Here is a 27,191-nt window from a genome sequence, read left to right as displayed (position 1 = left end):
CGAGATGGCGCCAGAGTAGCGCCCGTCGTTTATAGGGTGCCTCGATGCGCTCGCTAACCTCCGCTCCGCTCGCGGGGGCGCGCGCATCGAGGCACTATACGCGTCGTCTATTCACCAAAGCGCTTGCTGTTGAAGTGTACTAGAGAAAGACCGGTTTTAATGTTGAAACTATTAAATTTGGAAGTGGGGAAGACAATTATCCCTCAACGGAAGTATACCGCGTGGTTTCCTCCGAAAATTATGTTACCGAAGTTTCAAGCCTATTAATTGCTGCTACAGCCAAATGGAAAAGCATGAATAAGATTTTATTTATTGACGGTGCCATAGAGCTCTACTCTCCGTTTTTGTTCATTTCATCGTGCTGCACTGCTGCGTACATTTCAGAGTTCGCGTGTGAGGCACATATATTTGCATTTTATTTTTATTTTTTCTGCTTGTTTGATCCCCTGTGATGTTAACCTCTCCAGTTATCGTTAAAATTTCTTACTAGAGCGCGCATAGTTTCGTATACTGGTTATGTGTACGGTTTCCTTGTGACACATTCTTGGAATATGCAAGGCGTGTTCACGATGGCTTGGCTATACTGCGTGAATAGCTTAACATCCCAGTCAGTGTTAAGGGGTCATGTTTACTTAGCTGTTGTAAAATTGCTAAATTTTTATTAATCAAATTATGGGGCGTTACGTGCCAGAACCACGATCTGATTATGAGGCACGCCGCAGTGAGGGACTCCGGAATAACTTCGACCACCTGGGTTCTTTAAGGTGCACCTAAATCAATGTACACGGGAGAATGACGTTTATTAAATAAAATAAGTGTGCGAATATGCAACCCCAGTGGTTTTTCGGGTGAGGTGCCTAGATGGGGTAATTGTTTCGCTCCTTATTAGGTAGAACAGCAAGCTGTCATATATAGCTTTGCGGTGTTCAGGGGTCTTTCTTGGAAGGATCCAGTCGTTTAGTGTGATGACTGAGCTGTGTAGCCTAGCAAGGCAGATTTTTCGAATTGAGGATAGTACATGGGTGTTTTCGCATTTCGAATCCCGGCCGCAGTGGCCGGGATTCGGTCCCGCGATCTCGTGCTTAGCAACCAAACACCATAGCCACTAAACAACCATACGGTGGGACAACATGTTTTTCGACAAACATGTCGACAAAAGTCCAACATTGTCGACTCTGCAGACGGTTAGCGTTCGCAGTCGTCTGCACATTGTACGTGACAAGTTCCCATTGGTGTTGAAGTATCAGCGATATTTCCTCTGCACTAAAGCCATTCAGTGACGTGTCAACATCTTCGCTAGCTGACGTGGAAAACAATGTTGCAAGTGAATGACCGAACCTAATACTATATTCTGACGTGGCAATCATATTCCTTTTCCAGAAGTTAGCGCAGACCTTCTGCCGGCTTCTTCACGTGAGGTCAGCAACTGTATTTATTTTCTGGTTTTTGACCGCCATGCGACTATTTCAAGCTTCTGCTCGTCGACTTGCGTGTCGAACAGCGTTAGGAGCAGAGGCCTGTGTCAGGCTGTATAGCCTTTAGTTTCTGCTCCCACTACTTTAAATAAGTCAGACAAATACCTAAACTCAAGCTGAAGTGTCCTGGCCGCTTCGTATCCACGCCGTAAAATGGAGACTCGAACTCATGAAAACATAGCTCGCGCTGCAGACAATACTAGCTCGTACAAAATGGCTTATATAAACACTGCATTTTGACCCACAATGTAGTGCCCGCTGGCACATGCCTGCTGTCCTCCTTGAAATAAAATTAAACAATAAATCACGGCACAATATTTATTACTTCAATCTATATATATATATGCTTCAAATATATATATTCCAGCACGAAAGACGAGGAAAGATATCGCTTTCCACATGTTTGTAGGTCCGAGTCATTCCTAATATCAGTTGTCGCGACTACTCAATAAAGCGCACCGGTATATTCTCCATCTCTATAGGCGCCTTTATCACGCAAGCCATCACTGCCGAAAAGCAGAGAATCTTGAGCGGGCTAAGCACAAATTCACTCAGGAGGACGTTGATGAAGTTACAGCGCACCCATGACAGACTTCGACGGTAACCGTACGTCAAGCCGTAGAGTATGACAAGCACCGAGGCGACCAGGGATGCGGACAAGCAGAGGAGCCAGGCGAACACCGAGACCCAGGTGGGGAAAAGCGGCACCTGCACGTTGCTCGTCAGACGCTCCCTGGGCACTTTTCCCGTTTTGACTGAATCGTTGGAAGTGTCCGTGTCGTGAACCCAGTCTTCAACCACGTCTTCGACGTACACCTTGGGCACGGCGGGCTTCCGTCGATAGGCGGGAGGCCGGGACTTCTCGAAGAGAAATACAACCAGGAATGCAAATGGCGTGATGAGGAGCGTTGACTGCAGGGCAATGATGAGTTCGCGCCACGTTGGCAACTCGAGTAGCGCGTAGAGGAAGAACCAGTTGAAGGATTCTTCCTCGTCGGCGTCGAGGCCGTAGAACATGAGGCTTACCATCATGCCCGTGGTGACGAGGAGAAGGGCCACCGAGGCACGCTGCTTGCGGGTGAACTTGCTGGTCGGCAAGCGGCTGAAAATGCTGAAGATGAGGTGCTCTTCGCGAAAGTAGCGGATGATTCGGGCGCTGAAGATTCGCCACGGGTTACGGAGAAGCGACTCGTCGGCAACGTGGAACGTAAACGTTGACGCTCCTTTGTACGCGTCCGGCGTCAGCACATCGTCGACGATAAAAACAGCCCGCGAGGTGGTTTGAAGATCCCTCACAACAACTGTGCTCAAATTCCAGGAGCTATCGTTGCCCTTCAGCTCGACGGTCAGAGAAATAGCCTCAACGTTTCCGAGACTTGACGGATGGCTCAGAAAGTACCAATCTCGGCCACCGGCCTGAAGCGCCAATGGGTTTCGCGCGCCGTCGCGAAGCACCACTTCTCTCGATTCGTCGTCAGATCCGTGTACGACGAGAAGTACTCGGCTCGTGGTCCCAGAGCCCTTGAGAAACCACGTGTAGACAGATACGAGGTAGCCGAACGTATCGTCCTGCTCGTTCTCCGCGAGGTACTCTATGCCTGCGGCGCCTTCGTCTCTTGCATCTTGCTTCGCGGCCCACACCATGACCAGCAAATACACGAGCCACACCGCTAAAATAATTATGGTCATCACGAGGTTGCTCGACATGGTTAGCCAAAGGAAACCTAGGTTGGTGAAGTCGATCGGGTGTGGGGCGATGAATATTCCACCCGCAAAAATGGAGTTGTGCTCGCACGCGCAGTGAACAAACTGTTCGTCAGAGTCCATGAGAACACGACATCCGGAACTCGAGTACGCCTGTTCCGTGTTGTTCCAGAAAAGGCAGCTGTAGAAGCACGACCTCAGCGTGTATGTCACGCTGCCGTTATCGTCGCCTCTTCTACGATACGGATCGAGTAGTCTGGCTTTCGAACTGTTAGTAAGCGGCAGAACGGCGACCGTGACCACAGCCGGCTTCTGGACAAATTCGATTCTGTTCTCATGCGGCACGTTGCTTGTAAGGTGAAACCTGTTTTGCTCGAGGAAGTCGAACCGGGATGGAGTTCGACCAGAGACGATGGCGGTTATCAATCTTTTTTGCGCGTCGAAGGCGAACACGTCAATCTTTAAGAACACGCCTCCGTCAGTTACGTTAATCACGTGCATGGAAATATTTGAGAACGACGTTTCGTAGGTTCCCGCGTGTCCGTCCAAGTCGAGTGGCGTTGGCCTTTTCAGGTAGCCCTCCGTAGGGGCACTGACGCTGAAGGGAACTTGTACGGGGCCTCGTGCCGCCTCTACGCCTACGGCCTGGGTGTTCGCCAGCTTTGCTGTCTCGTGGCATCTAAACGGATTGGACGGAAACACTATGGCCGTTTGCGCGTCAATGCTGCCTTCGATGCGAACCCTGGTGCCATCGGATGTGCCAAGGAAGCCTCGCCGTCGTGACTCGCGGATCCACACTTCGTAGTCGCCGGCATTGATGTTTGCGTCGTCCTGCTCAGTGTCCACTACGCGCGACACACCGGCCGCTACTCGAGCCATGTTGTGAACCAATTTCTCCACTATTCCGCACTCGGAATCAGGCTGAAAAGGAAAGAAAGACGTCCACTATAAATTGCACACAAAACTGTTTCCATTCTTATGAGCACCATTTCTATTTAATGGTTAACTTTTACATCAAATACATTGCTAAAGGAATTTTATGGGCAGTATGTAGAAAATTTGCGTATTCGTCGCATACCGATGCACGTGCGGAGTGTCCCGATGTTGTTATGCTGGGTTTTTCCTTTACACCGATATTCCAATGTTGTTTAAAAGCCACACAGAAGCCTAAAACTGCATGTTGTGAGATACAAAATGCCGTAATAACCGTTTTTAAAGATTGGGTATGTTTTCTCTCCTTGGAAAAATTCGCCATGTGATGTTCGAATCAGCAGCAAGTTTCAAGTTTACCACAAGCATTTCGAACGGAGTAGCAAGAACTGGCCGCGGAGTCCATCGGAAATGGGCAAGAAATCAATTGGAATCAGTGCTAACTGACTTTCGCCGCACACTCACTAGGAATGGTACATTGATACATGATGGTGGCATGTTATATCTCATTTATGAAAGCGCCTTTTAGAGACCATTTTGTCTGTAAGCGCGTGGAAAGCATATAGCGATGGTAGACCTATGTGCGTGCTGTGCGCCTCTGATGCAGTTGCCAAGCGTTTATCAGCGCATCTGCGACTCCGCATATTGCGAGGCCCATGACGGTGTCTAAGTGGACGACGCCATTAAAGTGGCAAAAAAAATTGGACGCATATCTGCTTGCTTCTCTGCAAATGACGTCGAAAGACTCTGCCACCCCTGAAACGTAACACACTCTCTTCTTCCCCTCCCCTCTCACTCCTCCCATGATGAATGCAATGGACGTTTTGCTGAATTCAATTCAAATTTCCCGCGTTCGCTCTGCTCTCGCGCCATCTTTTGGGACCTTTTATTGCTGATGGCTTAAAGCCGGCTACAGAGCCGCGGCTACAGTCGGCTTGTTTTAACGCGTAGCGTCTCTTCGACACCATTTCTAACGCGTTGAGTTTTCTGCTATCTGCGCACGCGGACTGTGTCCCTGACGCAGATAGCTTTCAAGATAAAGCGGCCCGTGCGGGCGCGCGAGGCCGGCTGCGCCGCAAGCCACCCGGAGCGGGAGAATAGGGAGAAGGGGGGCGGGGCGTGTGTTCTACTCCTGGTGGCGCCGCCAGGGCAACAGTCGCTTGAAAACCACTTGCGTCGGGGACACAGTCCGCCTTGCGCTGTGTTTTTGCGGCTTAGTTCGCTTTGATGCACGACGCAGCACGAAGGTCAATTCGCTCGCTTCCGCGCTTCCTCACTCCAGCGTTTTGTCAGCGAGTTTCCGCGGTCATCGGGTGAGATGTGTTCATGTTTGCTTGTGCGCGCGTGACACCATGCTTAATTGTTCATTCAGTTAGTATGCCTACGTTTACAAGTTTATACGGCAGATAAGACAACTATGCTTACTTCGTATCTGTCCACTAATTTACTATCGTAATCGATTCTTCGCCTTTCGGGCGAAACTGCGACTTTTTTTCGTTGAGTAATACCGCACTTGGGGTTACGGTATATCTTGCGCGCAGTTCGAATTAACGAGCGCATCGGGGTGTCATTCTGCATTTCTTGCGCCAATTACGCATTAATACTGCTCCGTACAAAGCTCTACACTAACTTGGTGCGTTTTCATTCTAAGCTGCAACATGACGTTTTATTATTTTTTTTTGTCCTATGCGCACTGGAAGACCTCAAATCGTCTAATTTGACGAGACGTCCCATACGCAGAGGTGGCGAGATACCTAGATCCCACGAACGCCAAATCGATCTGAAGTCTCCAAAGAAGACCTTGACTTCAAGAAGCGTCTACAACCAATTCAGGGCAGTAAAGGGTACCGTGTGTCGCACTCACGCTTGATGATGTGGAAAATGGCTTGCTGGGTGCAGCGATCCTGGTAATAGTTAGGATGACAGTGAAATGAACCGAGATGAGCGGTGGATTACGCGATAGGGTATATTGGGTCGCGACGCTCTTAGCCGATACGAGGGACACTCGTCACCCGGGCAGCGCAGCTTTTCGGCCCCTATTCCTGCGGCGGGCGTCGGCGTAACCGAGCGAACGAGCACAGCGAAGGATGAAAGAGCGAAGGCGGAGCGCAGCGGGGGATGAAAAACGGCAATAGCGAAGAGAACGCGAGGAGGAAAGCGGAGGAGGAAGGTATGGCGAAAGGGTGAGAAGGAAAGAGTAGTTCCGCGCAAGATGGGCTCTGCGGCGACGATGGCTACGAGATGGCGCCAGAGTAGCGCGCGTCGTCTGGGAGGTCGGTCTGCGGCGGCTGCCGTGAATGACGCACACGTCACCCACGCGCTGCCTGTCGCGGTCTATACCGATTGGCGAGGCTGTCGCGCCACACTTTACTCCACTTGCAACGCGCCGCACGAGACAGATTGTCAGCGCCGGTCAATATATCGTGAAACGAAAACACGTATAGAGCTGCGCTCATATTTGCAACAAAATGTTGGAAATAAAGATTTGATTGATTGATTGATTGATTGATATTTCGCATTAGGGAGTGTTGTAATCGTCGGAGAATGTTTTATTTCATTGTCGACTTCACTGCGAACAAGACCTTCATGCTAAAACTAAGGCGCTAGTTGCTAATAATATCTACACTCAATAGGTGCCATACGACGCCTTCTGAGCGCAGCTGAGTGCATTCTGAGTGCAGTTGAATGACTTAATTGCCGAAAAATGGTAATGGGCTTGTGCCAACTTTATCGACTGTATTGGATAACATACTGCATATATGAAGCAACATGTGGCATGGTAAACGTGAAGAAGTATCCTTCGACACTATGCGATATTAAAAGCATCCTGCATCACTAATTAGGGGAAACCAGAGTTCGTGCGTTGTGTGGTCAGTGCCGCTTCGAAAACAAATGGGTGTCTGTCATAGGTAAATGACTATTTTTACAGATTAGTCTCCGATATGGGAATGCCTTGTGGCGAGTGAGAGTAAGGTAGGAATTATTTAGTGTAGTGTCGTACACTTCTGATGTCGCCGCACCCTCATGATTCTTACAACGACGATTTCGCGGGTCCTGCAATTTACATTTTGTTAACTGGAGTAGACGACCAAACAGGGCTTGTGCGTACGCGTCGTCGCAGTGGATTGCGCGTGTAGTCGTGATAATAAGTCGACAACGTCTCCCATGTAGACATACTTTCCTATGTTGGGTCGATTTCAGGAAATAAAAATGTGTTGTTTCACTAAAGACTTACTTCCGAGTACCTAAATCAGAACGAAGCATCATTAACAGACTGGGAAGGGAAAGCCAGAAGGCGCTCAATGAAGGCGTGGTCACGTGTTCAAAGACGGAACGCGCCCATGCAGCTGTGCTTTAAACGGTCTATTCTATCTGCTTTGCCGAAAGACTGCGCTAAAGCGATTCCTCAAAAGCCTCTGAGTACAATCGCATTGGCCATTGCTATTTAAGGCCTGTTGTCTAAGGCAAACAACACCACTTACGTGGAAATCCTTCGGTACTTCTACTGGTGGGGCCTGCGGGGTAGGAGCCTTGAGGTCCAGCAACGCTGTCATTCCCCCAATAAGGTCTCCCCCAATGGTAGCAGTTAGGTCCGCGATCCTCCAATTGCTCTCAACCGAAGTCAGCTCACAGAAGGCGCTAGCATAGTTATCAATGAGCTCAATCACCGCATCTGTGAAGTTTTCTGTTGTGGCAGAGGTGTTATCTGGGACGAGCACCTTGCAGGACGCTGATCGCATTGTGCAGCTCACTCTCAGGTGGTCACGGTGCTGTTCTTCAGGTAGCCGATGTAGTCATCCAGGACGTCAGCGTCGCGGCTCGAATTGCCCCCAGTGGTGCCATGACGGTCGCATTGTTTGTAAAACTCCGAGTTGAGCAACATTGCAGAGCTCTTGATGTACGATAGTATGGCGTCAGAGCTGTTCTGCTGGCTTTGCCTAGCGTAGTCGTCGACGGTCTCCAGCGTGATGTCGCTGCAAGAGCCGATTTCAACGGTCACTGCTACCAGGTCGTAAACGTACTGCCCAACGTTGTCGTTGACGAACACAACCACAGAGCAGTCGGTGGCGGCCGCCGTCGAGTTCCCAGCCGGCAGGACACCGGTAAAGGTGCCGTCGTCGAGGCTAGATTTTATGTGCGTGCACGAATGCCACGGCTTTGGCCGTCCGCCCTCCAAGTCCTTGAGCCTGTCCGGTGCGTGACTGCAGAAGTAGAAACCGTAGCTGAGGGTCCCTCCCTCGGGATCGGCGAAACCTGTGCAACCGACGTGGAAGGTGGTCTTCACGGCTATGCCTTTCTTCGGAGTCACCTGGCAGTGACCTTTCGTCGGTGGGAAGTCACTCTGCTCTCTCAAACCCTGGCCCTGGAAAAGCTCGTGCGTGAGAACGAAATGGACGTCTGCGAAGGGCCTCTGGTTCCAAGCGCTCGCGGTGATCCTGCAGTCACGTGTTAAAATCAATTCGAATATTGACCAGCGTAGCTTACAAGGTATCGGCTGACTTCTCCACTTCAGTTCAAACTTTGCACTCTCGTTTCCCAAACTCCCACCGTCTAACATCGGCCCTTACCACCGCACTGTTATCCTGTGCATGCGCGCCCAGTTTACAAAGTGCCAAGCCGTTCTTGTTGAATTTTTTTTTTGCTTGGAAATGACTTGAGAAACTGCTGCTCTTCTATCTGTATTTATTTTGAGCATTTTTCAAGAGTCTGCGCATTCGTGTGTATTATTGATATTGACTGTATAATCACGTGTTACTTTACCAGGTGTTTCTGCGAATACTTTAAGCATTTTTTTTAATTGCCTGTGGCTGATAGCACAATTCAAGTGCTTGAGCTGGTCCACTCGAAGAGGCTGACATTATTTGCTCAATAAATCCTAATGTGTAATCAACTAATGAACAAAAAATATCTAATTGTGCTTTCACCTAATTATCTTACGGCAAATATTGAAATTTACATATTGTAGCCGGTGAGACTGAAAGGCATAGTGACTTCAAAACAACTCTGTGGATGACATCATTTTGTCATTTGTCATGTAGGTTGCCTTACGGATGACAAACTGTAAGGCAATAAAAATTGCCACAACATATTCTAACACGGCCGTGTATCGGATCCCTCACCGAGGTTATATTGCTAGGAGTGATTCCAGCCTATCCCATGATTCCCAAGCTACTTCCTCACAGTACACGCACCATCTATTCGTAACAATCCGTATGACTCGCGCTTTTATGCTGTAACTACAGTACACATTTACACCGCAAACAACAGTGTGTGCATTGCAATTCTTCAATGCAAGTGAGATTTTCTTAAATACAAAATATCTGCGAGCGTGGCAACAGCTTTGAGAGTCGGAAGCAGCTTGGGTAGAATATCTTGTACAATACAATATGCCGGACCTAGACTGCCACTAGGCGATGGGATATAAAATTATTTTTTATTGCGATAGCAATTATAAGGACACTTCAAGCGCATTTCTTCCGTCGCCGTCGCCGTGATGTTCCGTATAAAGTCCAAACACGATAACATCGTCGCCGCGCGCAGCACGCTGTATGTGCGAGTGAAAGCTCGTGAGGGTCAGCCTACGATCGCGGCTCAATCTCACGTGCGCGAGGGAGAAAGGCGCGCCGGAAGCGCGCCGTCTTCTGACGCGCGCGAGGCACAGGGGGAGGCAAGGGAGGAGGGGGGGGGGGGGAGTTCTACTCCGGCGGATGCTGCTTACGGCACGGCGGCGCGAGCGCCGTATCTTAGCGATCTGTGACGTGGGAAAAGTGCGCGACCGCGCGGGCCTCATCTTCAAAGCGATCTGCGATGGGACAAAGTGCATTCGCCGAGTGCCGGTAGCTTCGTATGCGCTGTGCTTTCGACGTTTAGTTCGCGTTGGCTCGAGACGAGAGACAGCGTCAACACTCAACTGAATTTACCTTTCTCTCTCAAATGCAACAAATTTCATTAAAATCAGTTCAGACCAGACAGGAAAACGTTTCTGCGTTTCACATCTATTCGAATAGGAGGCATCGGAGTTGGGCCCGAGCTAAAGCTTCCTCTTAAGTGTATACCGTGTTGTTGGACGCGCGCTACACTCGCTGACAGCTTTATGTGGCAATGAACGAAAACTACGAGGGTGGAGGAGCTACTGCGCATGCGTCTCTCTGCGACAACAAATATTTGGGCAGCGTTTGATCTCGCTATCGGTTCATCGGAACAGCGTGGCAGTTTCGCGTATCTTCCACGTATTACAGGCGTGGTAGTTTCGATTTTGCCCATAAGCGGAAGAGAAAAGAAGTGTATAAGTAAAATCTAACACTCTGTGATCTATTTCGCCTTATTTTGCTGTCGGAGACAAGTTGTTCAAGTTTTCTCGTCTCCGGCATAAGCTGACGCGGATGAGACTGTGGGAGACGTTTTTTTTTTTTTTTCGGGAGCGCACTTACTTCCGCGCACTTTGCCTCCGCACTCAGCTTTCCATTATTCATTGCCACAGAAAGTTGGCTGTGCGTATAATGAAAGCCCGTGAGAAAGCTGCGTGCCCAGATCCATCTATCAACAACGTCACGACGCCTTGGGGATGACGCAATGTGAGCACGTGAGCTTAAGAAAGCTCAGCCAGATTCAGTTTACGCACAGCGCTCAAAACAAGGCGAAAAAAAATCTCGTCGGCAACATTCCCTGCGAAGTGCGCTCACCTGTACGGTCCGGCCCTGGTGACGTTCCCAGCCGGCAGCAGCAGCACGGCCCCACGCTGCTCGGCGAGACAGCCGGGTGGCACGTTGTACGCGCCTGCGTCTTGAGCCATGGGGCCGCTTATTCGCCACGTGACCAGAGGGTAGCGCGTGCCCCACACCTTGGTGCGCTGTGGCCGCGCCTCCACCACCAGGTCCTCGCTGCTCAAAACGCCGAACTCGCAGCAAGGGCAGGACAGCGCCATCTAGAGCCCGTTGTAAACAGGCAAATGAATTCGCGTTCGCAGCACTTTACGGAGAAGCTGTCAATGGCTAGGATCCCGGGATTTTTTCGCGTCCGTCATGTCGACAGAAAACCCAGGTGGGCCAATCCCGGCGGTAGTGCAGGGCCAGGAGCAATGGATCATACCCCCGTAAGGCAGAGGCGTGAAGCAAATATACAGCACAGCGGTCGTTTCAATACGAAACGCACAAATAAAGAAAGCCCTCAAACCACATGATTGACGACGAGGCGCGACCCGCCGTGGTTGCTCAGTGGCTATGGTGTTGGGCTGCTGAGCACGAGGTCGCGGGATCGAATCCCGGCCACGGCGGCCGCATTTCGATGGGGGCGAAATGCGAAAACACCCGTGTACTTAGATTTAGGTGCACGTTAAAGAACCCCAGGTGGTCCAAATTTCCGGAGTCCCCCACTACGGTGTGCCTCATAATCAGAACTGGTTTTGGCACGTAAAACCCCATAATTTAATTTTGATGACGAGGCGCGCGCACTTCCGCGTTGATCAACGTACGTTGCCGCCAATTACTCGCCGGCGGTCGTTTTCGGAAACTCTAACGTAGACATCTCAAAACCGGAAACAAAGCAGTGGTTCACCCATTTCGTGGAAGAAGTTTGGCCTAGGTTACTTCAACAATCGGAGTCAGCCAACTGCCGCACACGGGGCATGCATCGATTTAACTTTTGCTAAAACATCTCTCAAATAAGAACGTTTCCGGGAAACATCAGTGTGTATCATAGCGATCACAAAGCAGTTATAGCAGTCATTTGAAATAAATAAATAAAATGAAGCTTTTGAAAACAGCACTGAAACGTGTGTTTGTGTCAATTTGAAGAGCAATGCCTGTAATGGGCGCACATCATGGGATCGGTGTTTGACAAGTTGACTTACATTAGGCGCGCAACATAAATACAGTTTGGCTGACCAATCACTTTCACAGGAGTGGATTGGCACAGATTTTTTTTAAGCGAAGCTTTTATTTGTGGACCTCGCCGGGTTTTCTTGACCGTGGGTGCTGCGGCGTGGCTGTTCTCTAGCCGAGTAGGCCAACCTTCTTCTTTCTGGGGTTTTACGTGCGAAAACCAGTTCTGATTATGAGGCACGCCGTAGTGGACGGCTCCGGATTAATTTTGACCACCTGGGGTTCTTTAACGTGCACTACAACGCAAGCAGATGGGCGTTTTTGCATTTCGCCTCCATCGAAATGCGGCGCGCGGCCGGGATTCCATCCCGCGATCTCGTGCTCAGCAGCGCAACGCCTTAGCTGACTGAGCCACCCCGGCGGGTCGGAGTAGGCCAACCAATCACAGCGAAGGGCGCACGCCGCAGGGTTCCTTACATCACCATCAGATGGCTCTCGCCTCCACGCAAGAAAAAATAATAATTAGTAGCTTCTTTTTTGTAGAGGAAATGGGGCTAAGCGAAGCTTGCCGTGTGTTTCTTCGGTGTTTATCCGAACGAATTGCGCTGACGAGTACCACCGGTCACACGCACTGCAGCTGGCTCCGAAGTACCGGTTGAGAAACTCGCATTGAAACCTGGTCGTCGCACCGGGGAAATTGGCGCTAGCGTGGCCGAGGCGTGCACCACTGTTGTCGGGTTCCTGGAGGCCTAGAAGAGGCTGACGTTAGGCCTCAACATCGGCGCCGGCCGTGCGGGGGAAGACAAAAAAAAAAAAAAAAAAGAACCAGGAACCTTGATTTCGCGCATTCGGGGTGGCGGCATTGCATTAGCCTCTCTACAATGCCTGCATAAAGCCTTCCTTGTGACTTTGTGCGGACATTCAATAAACACAAACCCGTGTTCAGACTGTCCATGCACTCACACAAGGCTTCACTGTGGATGGATTCCAACTCGGTGGATCTGCTGCAGTTTCCTTTTTCTATGGCAAATGTTACCAAGACCAATCTTAACCATCGATCCTCTCTTATGTCCAAAGGAACTGCTGCAAGAAACTCCATCAACCCTCGATCCGCTGTCCTTTGATCCGTTTCTGCTACATAGCAATCGTTCTTTCAAGGGGCATGCAAGTTCTTCGTGTGATATTTTCTTTACGTTTTTTTTTCTCTCTCGTACATTAAGAGGAAGGAAATACATTGCAGAAGTGAAATAACGCTGTAAACACCAGAATTCCTTCACCTACAATCGGCTGAAAACTACCGTAATTTCAAAAGTTTTGATCATGGCAGTTTGGGCTGCTTCAAGGGTACTGGTTAAAACCATTCGGGAACTTAAAGACAACCGCTATAGCATTTTTTTTTTTTGTCATGGCAAACAGTGAAGGCCAGTATTTCGTGCTCGGTCGGCCTTGGGTATCTTACGGGTTTCATTTCGATCACAAAAGCAGGGATTTCAGGTTGTCGAATGCTACGCATTCTTATGTGACCCATTAAAACTATTTTGCACGACTGGGAAAGTGAGGTTGTAGCGCAGTTATGTCTTGCGGTAAATTCAGTGCGGTTGTGTAGTTAACGGTTGAGTTCTCGAGCCCTAGCCATGGCGTTCAAATCCAACTAATGGCAACACTTCTTTCCTTCGTATTTTATGCGAGCATGACGTCACAACGATAGCCCAGTTAGCTCACGAGTGCTTATAGTGCCCGTAAAAAACTGGCTGTGCCTGAACAGTGTCGCCACAGCCTGGTGGTGTGTGAGGGTGAAGCACCGCCAGAGCAACACTGAGGATGTGTCCGCACCTGGTCGTCCTGATCTCCGGGAACGTGCACGCTGATTGTGGCGCTGTCGCTGTGGCTATCGCTGCTCACGCGAAGCACGAAGTCGAGTCTTTTAGTCAAGCCATACTGCAGGTCGTCCGTGATCTCGATAACCTGCGGAGATACACAAAACTTGCTCATGCTTACTTGTCCCATGAAACATGCCTCCGAAATTATAGCAGGTGCACTGTACTCTTGTACTCTCCTGGAGTCGCAAAGTGAGCGCACTACATATTGTCCACTTTGTTGCTGAAGTCACAATAATGGGCAAGTCCAAGCGTTGAACAAAGAAAGCATGTTCAAACAGCCGAGTTCGCTGTCCTGACCAAAAAAAGGTGCGTCTACGTCCTCTTTTAAGTCTGTGTGAACATTATTTCCACAGCCGAGTTGGCTGTTCCGACCAAAAAAATGTGCGTCTACTTCCTCTTTCATGTCTTCGTCCTTAGTACGAACATTCTTGCCAATATACAACAAGCTTTTTTATTTTTTTTTCACTGCATAGCACGTCGTGCTAATTGTATAATCACCTACAGTTTCTCTCTCAAAAAAATAAAAAATTAAAAAGCAACAAAGAAAAACGTGTAAGTGCTCTAGCCGGATTGCCCAATCGTAAGCAAATGGCCGAAAAGCAGAAGATGCATGCACTGCTCTACTAGCAGTGCAAACAACCGTTCACTTCTGCCGCGTTGTTTCATTTGATACAGTTACTGGTGGTCATACGTACAGCTTCGAGAATGACGTATGTATGCTGCCATTTATTTATTTATTTATTTATTTATTTATTTATTTATTTATTTATTTATTTATTTATTTATTTATTATTTATTTATTTATTTATTTATTTATTTATTTATTTATTTATTTATTTATTTATTTATTTATTTATTTATTTATTTATTTATTTATTTATTTATTTATTTATTTATTTATTTATTTATTTATTTATTTATTTATTTATTTATTTATTTATTTATTTATTTATTTATTTATTTATTTATTTATTTATTTATTTATTTATTTATTTATTTATTTATTTATTTATTTATTTATTTATTTATTTATTTATTTATTTATTTATTTATTTATTTATTTATTTATTTATTTATTTATTTATTTATTTACACAATACTGCAGGCAGCAATGCTGCCCAAGCAGGAGAGGGTTTACAAAAGAACATTTTTTAGTAGTTTTTCAAATGAAACATAAGATGTGCATTCAACAACAAATTCCGGTAAATGATTCCATTCTTCGCTCGTAAGTGGAAAAAATGATTTCTGAAAGATATTAGTGCGGGCAAAGTACGACTGGACTACTTTAGAATGAAAAATACGTGCCGACCTGTGTGGAGCAGGGGTAATATATGTGGCATTTGCTAAACCAGTTTGATTATGAAACAATGAGTAAAAAAATTTCAGCCTGGCGATTTTACGGCGCACATGGAGCGGATCCAGTCCAAGTTGGCCTAACATACCAGAAACTGACGACGAAGTTTTGTAGTCAGAGCAAATAAACCGTGCAGCCAGGCGCTGAATTCTTTCAAGTTTATCAATTTCCTTATTACAGTATGGGTCCCACACTATGGAAGCATACTCTAGGACTGGGCGAACGAGGGAAAGATAAGCTTGCAGCTTGACATATGAAGGTGACTTCTTTAGCTTTCTACGTAGAAAGCAAAGTTTTTTGAATGCTTTGTTGCATATGTTGTCAATATGGGTGTCCCATTTGAGGTTACTGTTAATTGTTATGCCTAAGTATTTCACAGAGGTAATAGATTCGAGGTTCCGATTGCCAATGTGGTAAGTATAAAGTAGCGGTTTTCGTTTCAATGTTATTGTCATTGACACTGTTTTGGAAAAGTTTATTTGCATTTCTCTGTCGTCGCACCAGTCCGCGAGTTTACAAAGATTACGGTTAAGTGTATCCTGGCATGAAGAACTCCTGACAGAAGAATAAATGACACAATCATCAGCAAACAATTTCACCTTGACATTAGGATCCACATTTTTAGCAATATCATTTACATAGATAAGAAACAGCAGGGGTCCCAGCACTGACCCCTGTGGTACACCGGATAAGACAGGCAGGCTATTAGATTTCACACCATCAATTTCCACAAACTGAACACGATTTTCTAAGTAAACCTGAATCCAATGAACTATGTTTTCTGGTAGTCCGAGTGAATTAAGAATTTCAATTAAATTTGCATGTGGCACACGGTCAAATGCCTTTGACAAGTCTAGAAATATTGCGTCAATCTGCAGGCGGTCATCTATGGCACTGGCAAAGTCGTGTACGATAGATAACAATTGAGTTGAGGTTGAGAACTTCCTACGAAAGCCATGCTGAAAATCTACAAAAAAGTTATTCGCTTCCAAGTGGTTGGATATGTGATTAGCGATAATATGCTCCAAGAGCTTACAACATGTGCTTATGAGGGATATAGGTCTGTAGTTGTTAGGAATAAGATTATCACCTGATTTAAACACCGGTATTACTTTGGCCGTGAGCCAGTCTTTTGGTACTGAGCTCTGTTTAAGGGATGCATTAAAAATAATGTATAAGAATTCAGAAGTCAGTTCGGAGTAGCGACGAAGAAAGTTGTTAGGCAAACCATCCGCTCCAGGCGATTTTTTTACGTCAATATCAAGCAGCATGGAAAGAATGCCTTCGCGACTAATTGAAATGTCAGGAATTGATTGAGATGCAGATGGTGTATTTGATTTATCATGGGCTCTGAGAACTGAAGGTATAGTGAATGCTTTATAAAATGTGTCATTTAATTCATTGACGATATCATTAAGATTAGAATTCACGCTATTGTTTATTCTTAGCTGCTGAACACTTCGATTAGAGTCGGACAAGAAACGCCAAAACTTGTCTGGGGAGTTTTTTAAGAATGTAATCATAGTCTGGTTATGGAATTTATCACGGGCGTTACGTAGTTTGATGAGTAAAGCATCTCTTAAGGAGCGGAGTTCGGTATTCTGAGCTAGCTTATACTTGCGTTTGCGCTTTATTCTACGTTTGAGATGAATGATTTCACGGGTGATCCAAGGGTTATGACGTTTAGTTTTCTTTCTACGCTTTGGTACGAATTTATCAATACTATACTTAACAACAGTGTTAAACTTGTCCCAGAGAAGCGTGACGTCGTCATCGCGTTTCAATTCATCAAGGGAAAGATGTAAGCAATCCAAGATGGATTCGTCATCAGCCGATGAAAAATCCAAAAAGGACTGCGTGATAGGTGTAACTTGGAAGCATTTTTGTATTTCCAAGGCCACATGTACAAGCTTGTGGTCAGCTATACCTTCAGTCAGGATAACAATAGGATTTTCCTATTGTTTCTATTACACGCTATTCAAATGTTACTGCTCTCAAATGGTAGAAGATTGCTCCCAATGTGACGTGCACCGGTTACCCAGTACTTCAAGTATTGAAAGAAGCGAGAATTCACATTGTCCATATTCCACATGCTGGTATTCTAACCAATAGCGTTAAAGCACTAAATATGTGAAAATTGCTGCACGGTGCCGGAATGAATGAATTTCGTTGTTCCCGCTGCTCATACCGGTCACAAGTTTCTAGGCTTCTAGAGAATGATATATATTTTTTTTCTCGCAGAAATAGAACAAGCATGACAAACGCCGAACAGAGATTGTTTTCATGCCCTTGTGTCAGCAATGCTTAGTATATTTCTACTTTGCCCATCCCGGTTGTAATGTAAAAGCAGTTACAATTCCGAGCGACCTTATCCAGCCCGCTCTGCGTAAACATCTTGTGGCATCGTGGTCATCGTCTCAGTTAAAGGTACGCTAATGAGAATACTTCGAGCCAGATCGATAGATTATATGCCTAGAAGTCGGTCATCGTTTTCCTACATTCAAATCTGCCACTTTGTTGCGTAGAACATTGCCGCCAATGGTCCCACTGCTGCTCCTCAATTTGAACCACCCGCGCCAAAACGCGCGAGTTGATGCACCCTCCATGTGACCTCCCAGTATACCGCTCTCTTTGAATCAGCCAGTGCTGACGTCACAAATGAGAGGTACTAGAGTCCACAACCGGTGGCGCCACTCCGATGTTTAATTTATCTAGATTTTCTACGCTGTTCCCGTTACGAAAGAGGAATTTCTTATTACTGAAGTAAATCCGATGTTTGAATCTAGCTCGACCTAATATTTCCCTTTAGTGTCCCTTTAAGGAGCGTGAGCGCACGCTTCCTGACAGCAACTACCTGCTGGTCCAGCGGCTTCCTGGCGAATGCTTGGTACAAGGATTCGTTCTTGTCGCATTGGTCGCAGCTCCAACTAAAGGTCAGTGCTCGACCGGGCTTTTCGAGGTGTCGAGAACCGCTGCCGTCTGCAAGCAACAAAGCGGAGCAGATGAATGCATGGCTTCCAAGAAAGCAGCACATTTCAATGCAAACAGCAATGTCGGCAGCAATTAGCGCATGCACTTACCACTGTTGCTCAGGCATGAGTCGAGTCGTTCTAACTTCCGCACGACTTTTGCATACGTTCGTATGTTCACTTGCTCGCTCGTGGGTGTGAGAGCTCGTCGACCTGCCCATATGGTACGTTTTCTTTTATTGCGATAGCAATTATATGGACACTCAAAAGCAGATTTCTGCCGTCGGCGTCGCCGTCGCCGTCGCCGTCGCCGTGAGGTTCCGTATGACGTCATTTGGAGAAGAAATCGTCGCCGCGCGCCGAACGCTGTATGTGCGAGTGAAAGAGCGCGAGGGGCGCGTCTTTCACGGGGAGTGAACGCACGGCGGAGAACAAACGCGCGTTCTGCGCCGTGCTCGCTTAAGGGCTGCAGAAGTAGGCGTCTCTGTTCTCCTTCACAATCGCCATGTATGTAGAGCAAACGCGCCTTCTTCCGACGAGCGAGAGGCCGTGGGGGAGGGGGAGGGAAGGGAGGCGACGTTTAGCTGCGGCACCAAGTGCCTATTTATATCAGAGGCTCCGGCAACAGTCACCAACGCCGCACGCATTTTGTGCGAACATGGGCAAAACGCCGACGGCGTCGACAACAGTGCTGTGTGTTGCCGGTGCTGCTGCATGTCCAAGTTTGTACAGCGGATAAAACTACTATCCTTACTCCGTATAGCTCTCTACTAAGTTGCTATCGCAATTGATGCTTCGCCTTTCGGGTGAAACTGCGACAACTTTTTTTTTCAGATCGTGAAAGGACAGTGGTCGAACAAAATTCCTGAACATACCATATGATAAATATATCAAACCATATTATAGCGTATTTAAAGCATCTCTCCGGCTTAGTGCGCGCGCGCGTGCGTGCGTGCGTGTGTGCGTGTGCGTGTGCGTGTGTTCTATGTTTCCAATTTGCGCCTGCAAATATGCTAAAGTAGCCTAACTTCTGGCAGAAGCAAACAAAACCGGAAAAACTTTGATTTGTGGTCATGTAACCGCATGCGAAATGGAAACGCATCGAAAACGTCCAAATTTCTCTAAAAAATACATTCTGAAAAAATACCTTCCGAAGTTTCCCAAGAATAAACTGAGAAAACATAGAACCTTAACTAAAATACAAGCACTCCTAGATACGAAAAAGAAGCTAGGCCACGCAAAGCTCAAGACACAGCGAAGCTGGCCGAAATGCCGACACCGCGTTGCAACGCCGACCGACAACGCCTTCCAGCAGACCAGCTCCGTGAACGCATGTCGCTATCCCTCTCTCGGACTTATGGGCGTCACTGCGCGTTGCACAGCGCAGCTTGCAACACTGACACCGCGTTCCAATGGCGAAACCGCGTTCCACCGCGTTGTATTAAGTAGTAGTAAGTGGTTCGTGAGGAAAGGGAAAGGTTGACGATATCTTCTGCAGCCCTTTAGGGAGCACGGCTCAGCGCCAACAGGGAGGGGTAAGTGGGAGAGAAAGAGGGGTAGTGTGGAGTCGTCACCATGGCTGGACGGGGCAAACCGGCAGGCTGAGGCGGCACGTATCGGCCGAGGTGGTAGGCCGTAGAGTGCTGCAGAGTCTGCAGGAGTGTTGTTCCGGACCTGTCAGGCCCGGGATGGGATGGGAGGCCGTGAGGCCTTCCCGAATTCTCGTTGCAATGCCGACAACGCGTTCCCGCAGACCCGCTCCGTGAAGGCGTCTCTCTCTCTGGTTCTCATTTTCTTTATCCCTCTCCCAAGCATAGCGCGCAAAACCTTCTTCACCTCGCAGAGAATTGGCACGAGCGCGTGCGAACGCGCCAACGCGCGACGATGACGCTCGAACGCAATCATATGGTTCGCATAAATGCATGTTCTGCAAGCGTGGCTGTATAGCCTAGTGGTTACGGCGCTCGCCTTGGGACCGTGCGTACGCGGGCTCGAATCCCACCCCGACACGAAAGTTTATTTCTTTATTCATTGCTGATGATGATAGTTTTATGATACAAACCACAAATTACGGCTGGCCTAAACAGCTTCCCTGTTAAAAGGGAGCAGACATTTGTTGGCACTACGTTGCATCTGGCCACGGTATTCGCAAAAGAAAGCAATGTCTGTGTTCTCCTGAGATTTTAGCAGTTTCCTGAAAATTTGAAGTCGCCGCATTAAAGTGCACTGCCGATATCGCAACACCCGAGCTTGTGGTTCCATAAAACTATGGCGCTCGCTTCGTTGACCATAACGTTTGATTCACACACCGGAAGCAGCCAATTAGAAGCCTTTACTGTGGGCAACCCAATTTCTGGCACCATTCGCTTGCGGCGGCTTTCAATCGAAGCGCTTTTTTGGGTATAGCGGTGATGCGTATAGGAGGAGCCACCGGAGACGTGTTCTGCATGGCCCTGCATCGTGTATCGTACATCGATTCACCATGCGTCGTGCAATCGTGTGCACTCACTGACATCCGCCTCGCTCGAGTCACTTACTCAGGACGAGCGTCTCGACGTCTGAGAGGAAGACCACCGGCGCGCCGTCGATGGAGGCGTGCACGACGGCGTTTCTCGCTGTCAGGTAGCCGACGGCCAGAGCCTCGATCAGCACGTCTGTCTTGCCGCGCCACATCTGTCGAAGCACCACCTTCGCCGTCTCGCCCTGGCGGAGGCAACTGCGACGCAGAAGAGGTCCGTCCTCAACAAACGAGACAATTTCCGAGGGTCGACGTCGCCAAAACTTGCGAATAGTGTCCGGGATACGACACCGAGACGACCTTCACACCGTTAAATTGTAGTGCTCTCCAACGAGCTTCGCGTTGAACTAAGCTTCAGGCATTGCGCTGCACGTCCCACGAGGTCAAGGGGCCACCAGAAATATCAGTATCGGTAAATTTTGCGGCGCTTTAAGGTCCTTCTGAAGGCAGTGGAGGCGCAGAGCAGTCGACGAGCTTTGTTTATCAACAAAAAATGATAGGTCGTGGCATTGAATTCATGTTCTCCGATAACAGTGCAAGGGGAAAAAGATAAATGCGAGAAATGAGACGGCACGCTTCGTGCAAGTTCTCAGAAGCCAACTTTCGCATGTGATAGTTTCGCTGTTGCCTTAGTGGTGGAGATCAGCAATATGCGTATCTCCTGCAGTGATGTCTGTGAAACGTAATATGCCTTGCTATCTGAATAAATAAAAAGACTGGTGTAAATAAAGTATTCAAGGCGTACCTTTGTGAAAAGTCAGAGAGCTCGTCATCTAACGCCAGTGTTCGCAACAGTATCTATGCTCCGGCTCGTCAAGATTGTTTTATTACGGGTGAAAATTTACCCTTGATAACAAATGATGATATCGCTGAAAAGCGCAGGGAACATCATCAATTACACTGATGCACTCTACAATTAACGCGCCTAGGTAAATTGAGGTCGTCCATAGAAGGTGGGTTGGTCGCGATGAGAAGGTTTCATTCAGCAGCGCTGGTTTCAAACATAGACAACCGAAGCTGGGCTACGCCATCAGAACGTTTAGGTGGCTGTGGCAATTTTCACTAAGCTGGCGTGACACGCTGCGACTAGCCAGTATTGACAGACATGTTTGACAAACACAGGTTGACCATTAACACAGCCTGCTTTGCTTGAAGAAAAAAAAGAAGTTATCGTAAGCAATAGGCAACGTTTGCTAACATTGGAAGCAATTGTCAACTTCTCGAAAGCATTTGATTCTATAAATCATGACCTCGTGCTTAGTAAGTTAAACCACTATGGTATACGCGCCATTGCGCACGACACACACAGGCTCTGCGCACGGCACACGGCGCCTTCGATTTACACCGAAGCACCTCGCGCCACTTCCCTTCGTATCAGACGACGGATTCGGTTTCCGCATGACTGACATGTGCGTGACATCATCATAATATGCGTACGTGCCCCGAGATGATGACGTCACCGAGGCGGCGACCAATCGCTGCTCGCAAAGCGAATTCTTAGAAAACCGAAGCGTTACAGAATACGGCTGCGGTTTCATGGGCTGATCCTGAAGATATTACAGTCTAATAATAGGGGCTGATCCCGAGACGAGTGCATTCAAAGATATTTAAGCACTCCGGCGTCGTTCCTCCTCCTCCTTTCGCGCGAGAGCTGACGCGATAGAGTGCCGTGCGCAGTGAGTCCGCCTCATCTTCATCCAAACTCGCCAAGGAAGACGTCTTTCATCGACTTCAATCTAGCTAGGTTGAATCGTCTTGCCATTGGAAGCGCTGCGTTTGCACAGGACGCTGATCCCTCGCAAAGTGCACCTAATCAAGCTTACCCCTCGTTGACGGTGACCTTGTAGGTGCAATCGGACGACGAGTTCCCTTGCGCACATGATTCGGGGGGACCCGTGCTGCCGCTGCATTGGACCAGCGGCGTTCGACCCTGTCCGCCAGCGTAGAGCACCACGAACTGCACGTCGGTGCGCGACACCAGGGGCCGGCTGCAGTGCTCGGACACTCGCGAGCGCACCCAGACGCGCGCAGGGCGCTGGGCGCTCACCGCGAGCGGACGTCCGCATGGGCCCAGGCCGTCCACCTGCCGCCGCGCGCAGACGTGGCCCAATTTTATCAACTCACCATGCGACGTAAATGTGTTTATTTTTTCCACAATCAGTAACTTATATTCACTGCAGCCTACAGCCTCGCATTCACTAAAAGTCCATTATTCACCAAATAAATTATCTCTAGCCACCCATCAGCGCCGGATACGGGAGAATTCATAAGCCAAAGTGATACCTCGATCGAACTCTTGTGCTTTTTGGTGGCGAAAAAGAAAGTGTCGCCGTTTCGCCCGAAAGGCGAAACATCGATTGCGACAGCAAACTAGTGGACAGCTATACGAAGTAAGGATAGTAGTTTTATCAGCTGTATAAACTTGTAAACATAGGCATACTAACTAAATTAACAAGCATATAGTGCCACGCGCGCACGCGCAAACATGAACACATCTCACTCGATGACCGCGGAAACTCGCTCTCAAAACGCTGGAGTGAGGAAGCATGGTCGCAGCAGCAAACGCCAACTAAGCCGCGAAAACAGCGCACGGTTGACTGGGTCCCCGTTGCAGATGGCTTTCAATATACATCACCCCGTTCGTCGCGCAGCACGCCCACTGTCCTCGTACTTGGACTTCAGACGGGCGATTACTGCGAACCATTGCACCCGCCGCAGAATACTCGTAACTACAGCCTACGACTGGCGGGCCGCCTATGCGTTCCGCCGCGCGGACAGCCATGCGCAGCAACGGCCGGCCTAGGTGAGCAGACGCGCGCTCCCCTCCTTTATTGCGTGCTTGATCACGTTACCACCAACATTAGGCAAGGTCTATTCACATAGTAGCGAAGGCGAGGCCAATAAGGGGTTCGTATAGCCGCGCGACTACCATGTAGCGGGGCAAAGCACCAGTTGATGAAAATTATGCATTCGTTACGTCGCTTGTAGAAACATTTGTATAAGTATACGGACAATGCCAACAGAATACGAAAATTTGAAGCCACGGGTTGTTTGCTTCCATTCACAACAGTTATGGATACGAAACTGTGCTCACGTTTTGTCGTTTGCTCGTGGCGATGCGTGCTGAGATTTGTGAGATGGTATTGCCGTATTTTGTAATATAATGCCACCAGAAGGCACGTAGCAATAAAAAGTGATCGCAATATATATGATGGCAGCCTTAAGATAGCAGCTTTTAGGGGTGTTCAGTTGTGCTAGCGAGGGAAGTGGTATGGGCATCTGCTTCGGTTCTAGCAGGGGTGACAAATGCGAAGAAGTAGGGGTCTTGGCTGTTTTCGTGATGCCACGTGACAGATCAAGTGAAGTGGGCATGGCACGCAAATCGTTGACCAATCGTGGAGGGCTAATGGCAGAAATGGAATATAAACACATTGGAATAGCGCTGAAAGTACAGCGCCCCTAATCGCTCACTTGAAGCCGAGGCCTGCACGAGTGGGCCTCGTCGACGACGGTGACCTTGGTAACGCTGACTCGTTCGATGGCGCGGTGCGCCCGACGCTGCAGGGCCGCCGTGAGGTAGTACTCGCCCGAGAAGGCGTACGTGTGGTTCAGCGTCGGGCTGCGGTAGTTCACTTCCGTGTCGTTGATGAGCTTCGACAGTCGCACCTGCGCCAGCATACGCTTGAAAGTAGACGCCTCGATGTGCCTACGTCTTTTTTTTTCTTTTCTTGCGTATGCTTATTCAACTATAGCTAACAATAAAACTACTCGTAACATGGGCGATAAAGTAGCTACCTCCTCTATTTGAAAGCAGGTCGGCTAAGGGTGGAAGTCTATTCCTAGACGAAATATCGTGAGTGCAAAGAAAGAAGATTTCTGTAAATTTAAGCACCCCGCAATACTAAGCGCAACCAATCGGTTGATGTAGGTATTTCGCGAAAGCAAATCAATTAGCAATTAATAAAGAATTGGTTTCTCGCACAGATATCATGCTCGCTTCTTGATTCTCAGCATGTGCGCATCGACGCCGCCAGCGAAAACAGCGGGAAATACGTAAGTGGTATTAGAACGACGGAGGAGGAGGAATAAATTTTATTAGAGAACCAGCACTTTATATGATGGCCGGGCCTAAGCCTCCCATGAGGGGGGGGGACACGTATGGGACGTTCTTTGGGGACACAACCCATTCAACGGAAAAACTTGACGATCCGAGCTTACAGCGAGTTAGGACTTCTTTCGAGATGCACCTCGGTTTCACTGCTTCAGCCGCCTCACGAGGGACGCAACGCACATTCAATAGGGGCGCGATGCAAAAACACTCGAACACCATTGTTTGCTTGCACGTTAATTCCAGGCGTCTAAAGTTAAAGCAGAGCCCTCCACTATGATGACGGTCCTCGTAACCCATTGTGCCGTTGCGGGACGTTTAACCCCACAATTTATATTTTCAGTTTTCAATATCTTAACATCTTCTAACACCGAAGAGACTGGAATGGAGGGGCTTACAGTAAAGTCTCTTCCCGGAACTTCGTCGTAAGCTGACGGCCCAGGAACAGCGAGGACGTCGCCCCAGGTGTAGTACGCATCGTAGAACGATATATTGACTTCCTGGGGCTGCGCCAGCATGATTGCCTCGAACTTGTCGATGCGGGCTCTGATAGGCGCGTGCTGGAACCTGCAGTGGCGCCGGCTTTATATAAACGTAGCTCACCGGAAAAATTGCTCTTGCCTACAACAATCACACATAGCTAACTGGTACGGATTCCCACCGACGGGTAGAAGACAGGGCCAGCTGTACGCAAGAGATACTTCTAATTCAATAACAAAGAAATACAGAACAACATTACAAAACAAACACGGCGTACCTGTCACAAAGATTCAAATAATACAAGCTTCCGTACAATATACACAGTCCTATCTGGTATAGAAATTGTTGACCATACATACGTCAGTACTGCCTTCTCAGGGTAGAACACGGGTCTTCTATGCTTAGATTACCGCAGTAGCAGAAGACAATGGTTGATGCGTGCGAGCGTGTCAGACCCTTCGTGGACAGGGACTGGCAGCGCGAACCAGGCAGAATGCCAAGATCCACCGGCGCCAGGACGGCACCGGGCCGGTGTGCTGCCTGTGGGTCGTACTAGCACCGGGACAGCTCTTGTAAGCTATTCGTCGCTGTCTCCTGAGCGCAGCTGAAGACACGTCCGCTCTCGACAAAGCCCACGTCACGTACTGCGGATCATCGCCTCTCTTGTCTTTTTTTTTCTTTTTCTTTCTTTTTTTTTTAATTCTTGAACACATTCCCCCGTGCCTTTTGCGTCTTTCGCATAGTAGAAGTGCTCACAGATCATACTTTCTTATCGGCGCCGGTTTGGGCCGTGTATCTGGTCTTAATCTGCTTCTTCTGCACTCACGACGCTGTTCGCTCTGCATCCAAGCTGTCAGGAACGACTCGACAATACCGAATTGCGCAATCTCACGGATTCGACCATGAGCGGCGCGGCCGCATTCTGATGGGGGTGGGGTGCGCAAGAGGTCGTGTACCGTGCTCTGACCATTGAAAACACCACGTTGTTGTATAATAATATAATCCGGAGCCCTATACAAGACGGCGTCTCTAATATTCTATTGTGAAACAATGGGACGTTAATTCCCAGTATTTTAAATATTCCAGGCAGTTCGGAACGAAAGTAACCGTATATTTGTAGCAACTGCTTATCTATCCCATATATGTTGCTAACATGCCCTTGTGCGTAAGCCACTAGGACATTTTATCACGCAGTTGCCAAAGTAGTGTGTCTGACAAACGCACGCACACATATTGTTCATGTGGATTTAAACAGACCATTTCTTTGAAGAAGATTCGTTAGTACGCCTGAATGGCCGCTGGAGGTGGCATGTGATACTGCAGCTTTAGGGCATGATATTGTAGTGTAACGGTAGCAGCGGGTACTGAGAAACACCCAATAAAGTTGTTTCTATGGTATTATCATAGAATTTTTTAGTATATTACCTAGATGGAAATCTGGCGCTGCTGCGCTGTTGTATGCATGGGAATGCCGGTATATGGTGACTTCGCATTGGCATCGTCCTCATAGAACCAGGACACATGAAAGACGCGCCTGGATAGCACCGTTCTGTCTGTCACATTCAGTTCCTACTAAAACAGCACGTAAAGAGCAGTTTTCGCTTTATTATTACAAAAAAAATTGTTTGATTAGGAGGACTTGTGATTGGATGTACAGTTATATGAAACGTAAAAAGTATCAGCGGGCAGCTAAAGTTGGAGGACAGACGACAAGCTTCGCACTCACTTTGGAACAGTTTGTCGTCTGTTCTTGCTTTTCTTCGCTTGATTATGCAATGTAGGTGAGGAAACTTCATTGAAAGATGTAATAAGGTTGAATGAAAACCTTTTATGAAGATTTTACATTTAAAGAGCGCATTATATGTGCGGCCATATTCACGTTTTAGACGAAGCCTCGTACAACACCAGCCAACACAAGCCTCGCACAACCATCTAGCGTCATTTCCATGACGC

The 27,191-nt window shown here is 48.0% G+C and overlaps 2 protein-coding genes across 2 annotated transcripts; both read right to left on the bottom strand.

Annotated features, from left to right (window-relative positions):
• Positions 1–1,890: 1,890 nt before the first annotated feature.
• Positions 1,891–7,849, bottom strand: LOC119433105 (polycystic kidney disease protein 1-like 2). The gene is made up of 2 exons (XM_037700251.2): positions 7,592–7,849; positions 1,891–4,100 (listed from the first exon to the last, which is right to left on the bottom strand). Exons 1-2 carry the CDS (start codon positions 7,847–7,849, stop codon positions 1,917–1,919), a joined length of 2,442 nt encoding a protein of 813 aa, XP_037556179.1. The 3' UTR covers positions 1,891–1,916.
• Positions 7,850–7,863: 14 nt separating this feature from the next.
• LOC125941480 (uncharacterized) lies at positions 7,864–25,397 on the bottom strand. The gene is made up of 8 exons (XM_049658831.1): positions 25,157–25,397; positions 24,122–24,316; positions 22,474–22,733; positions 20,670–20,848; positions 18,018–18,142; positions 13,763–13,894; positions 10,793–11,034; positions 7,864–8,545 (listed from the first exon to the last, which is right to left on the bottom strand). Exons 1-8 carry the CDS (start codon positions 25,274–25,276, stop codon positions 7,864–7,866), a joined length of 1,935 nt encoding a protein of 644 aa, XP_049514788.1. The 5' UTR covers positions 25,277–25,397.
• Between the last annotated feature and the right edge of the window lie 1,794 nt (positions 25,398–27,191).

This window comes from Dermacentor silvarum, chromosome 11 (assembly GCF_013339745.2).
Source record: "Dermacentor silvarum isolate Dsil-2018 chromosome 11, BIME_Dsil_1.4, whole genome shotgun sequence".
In the NCBI taxonomy this organism is placed as follows: Eukaryota; Metazoa; Arthropoda; class Arachnida; order Ixodida; family Ixodidae; genus Dermacentor; species Dermacentor silvarum.
This window is presented reverse-complemented; position numbering and strand designations above follow the sequence as displayed.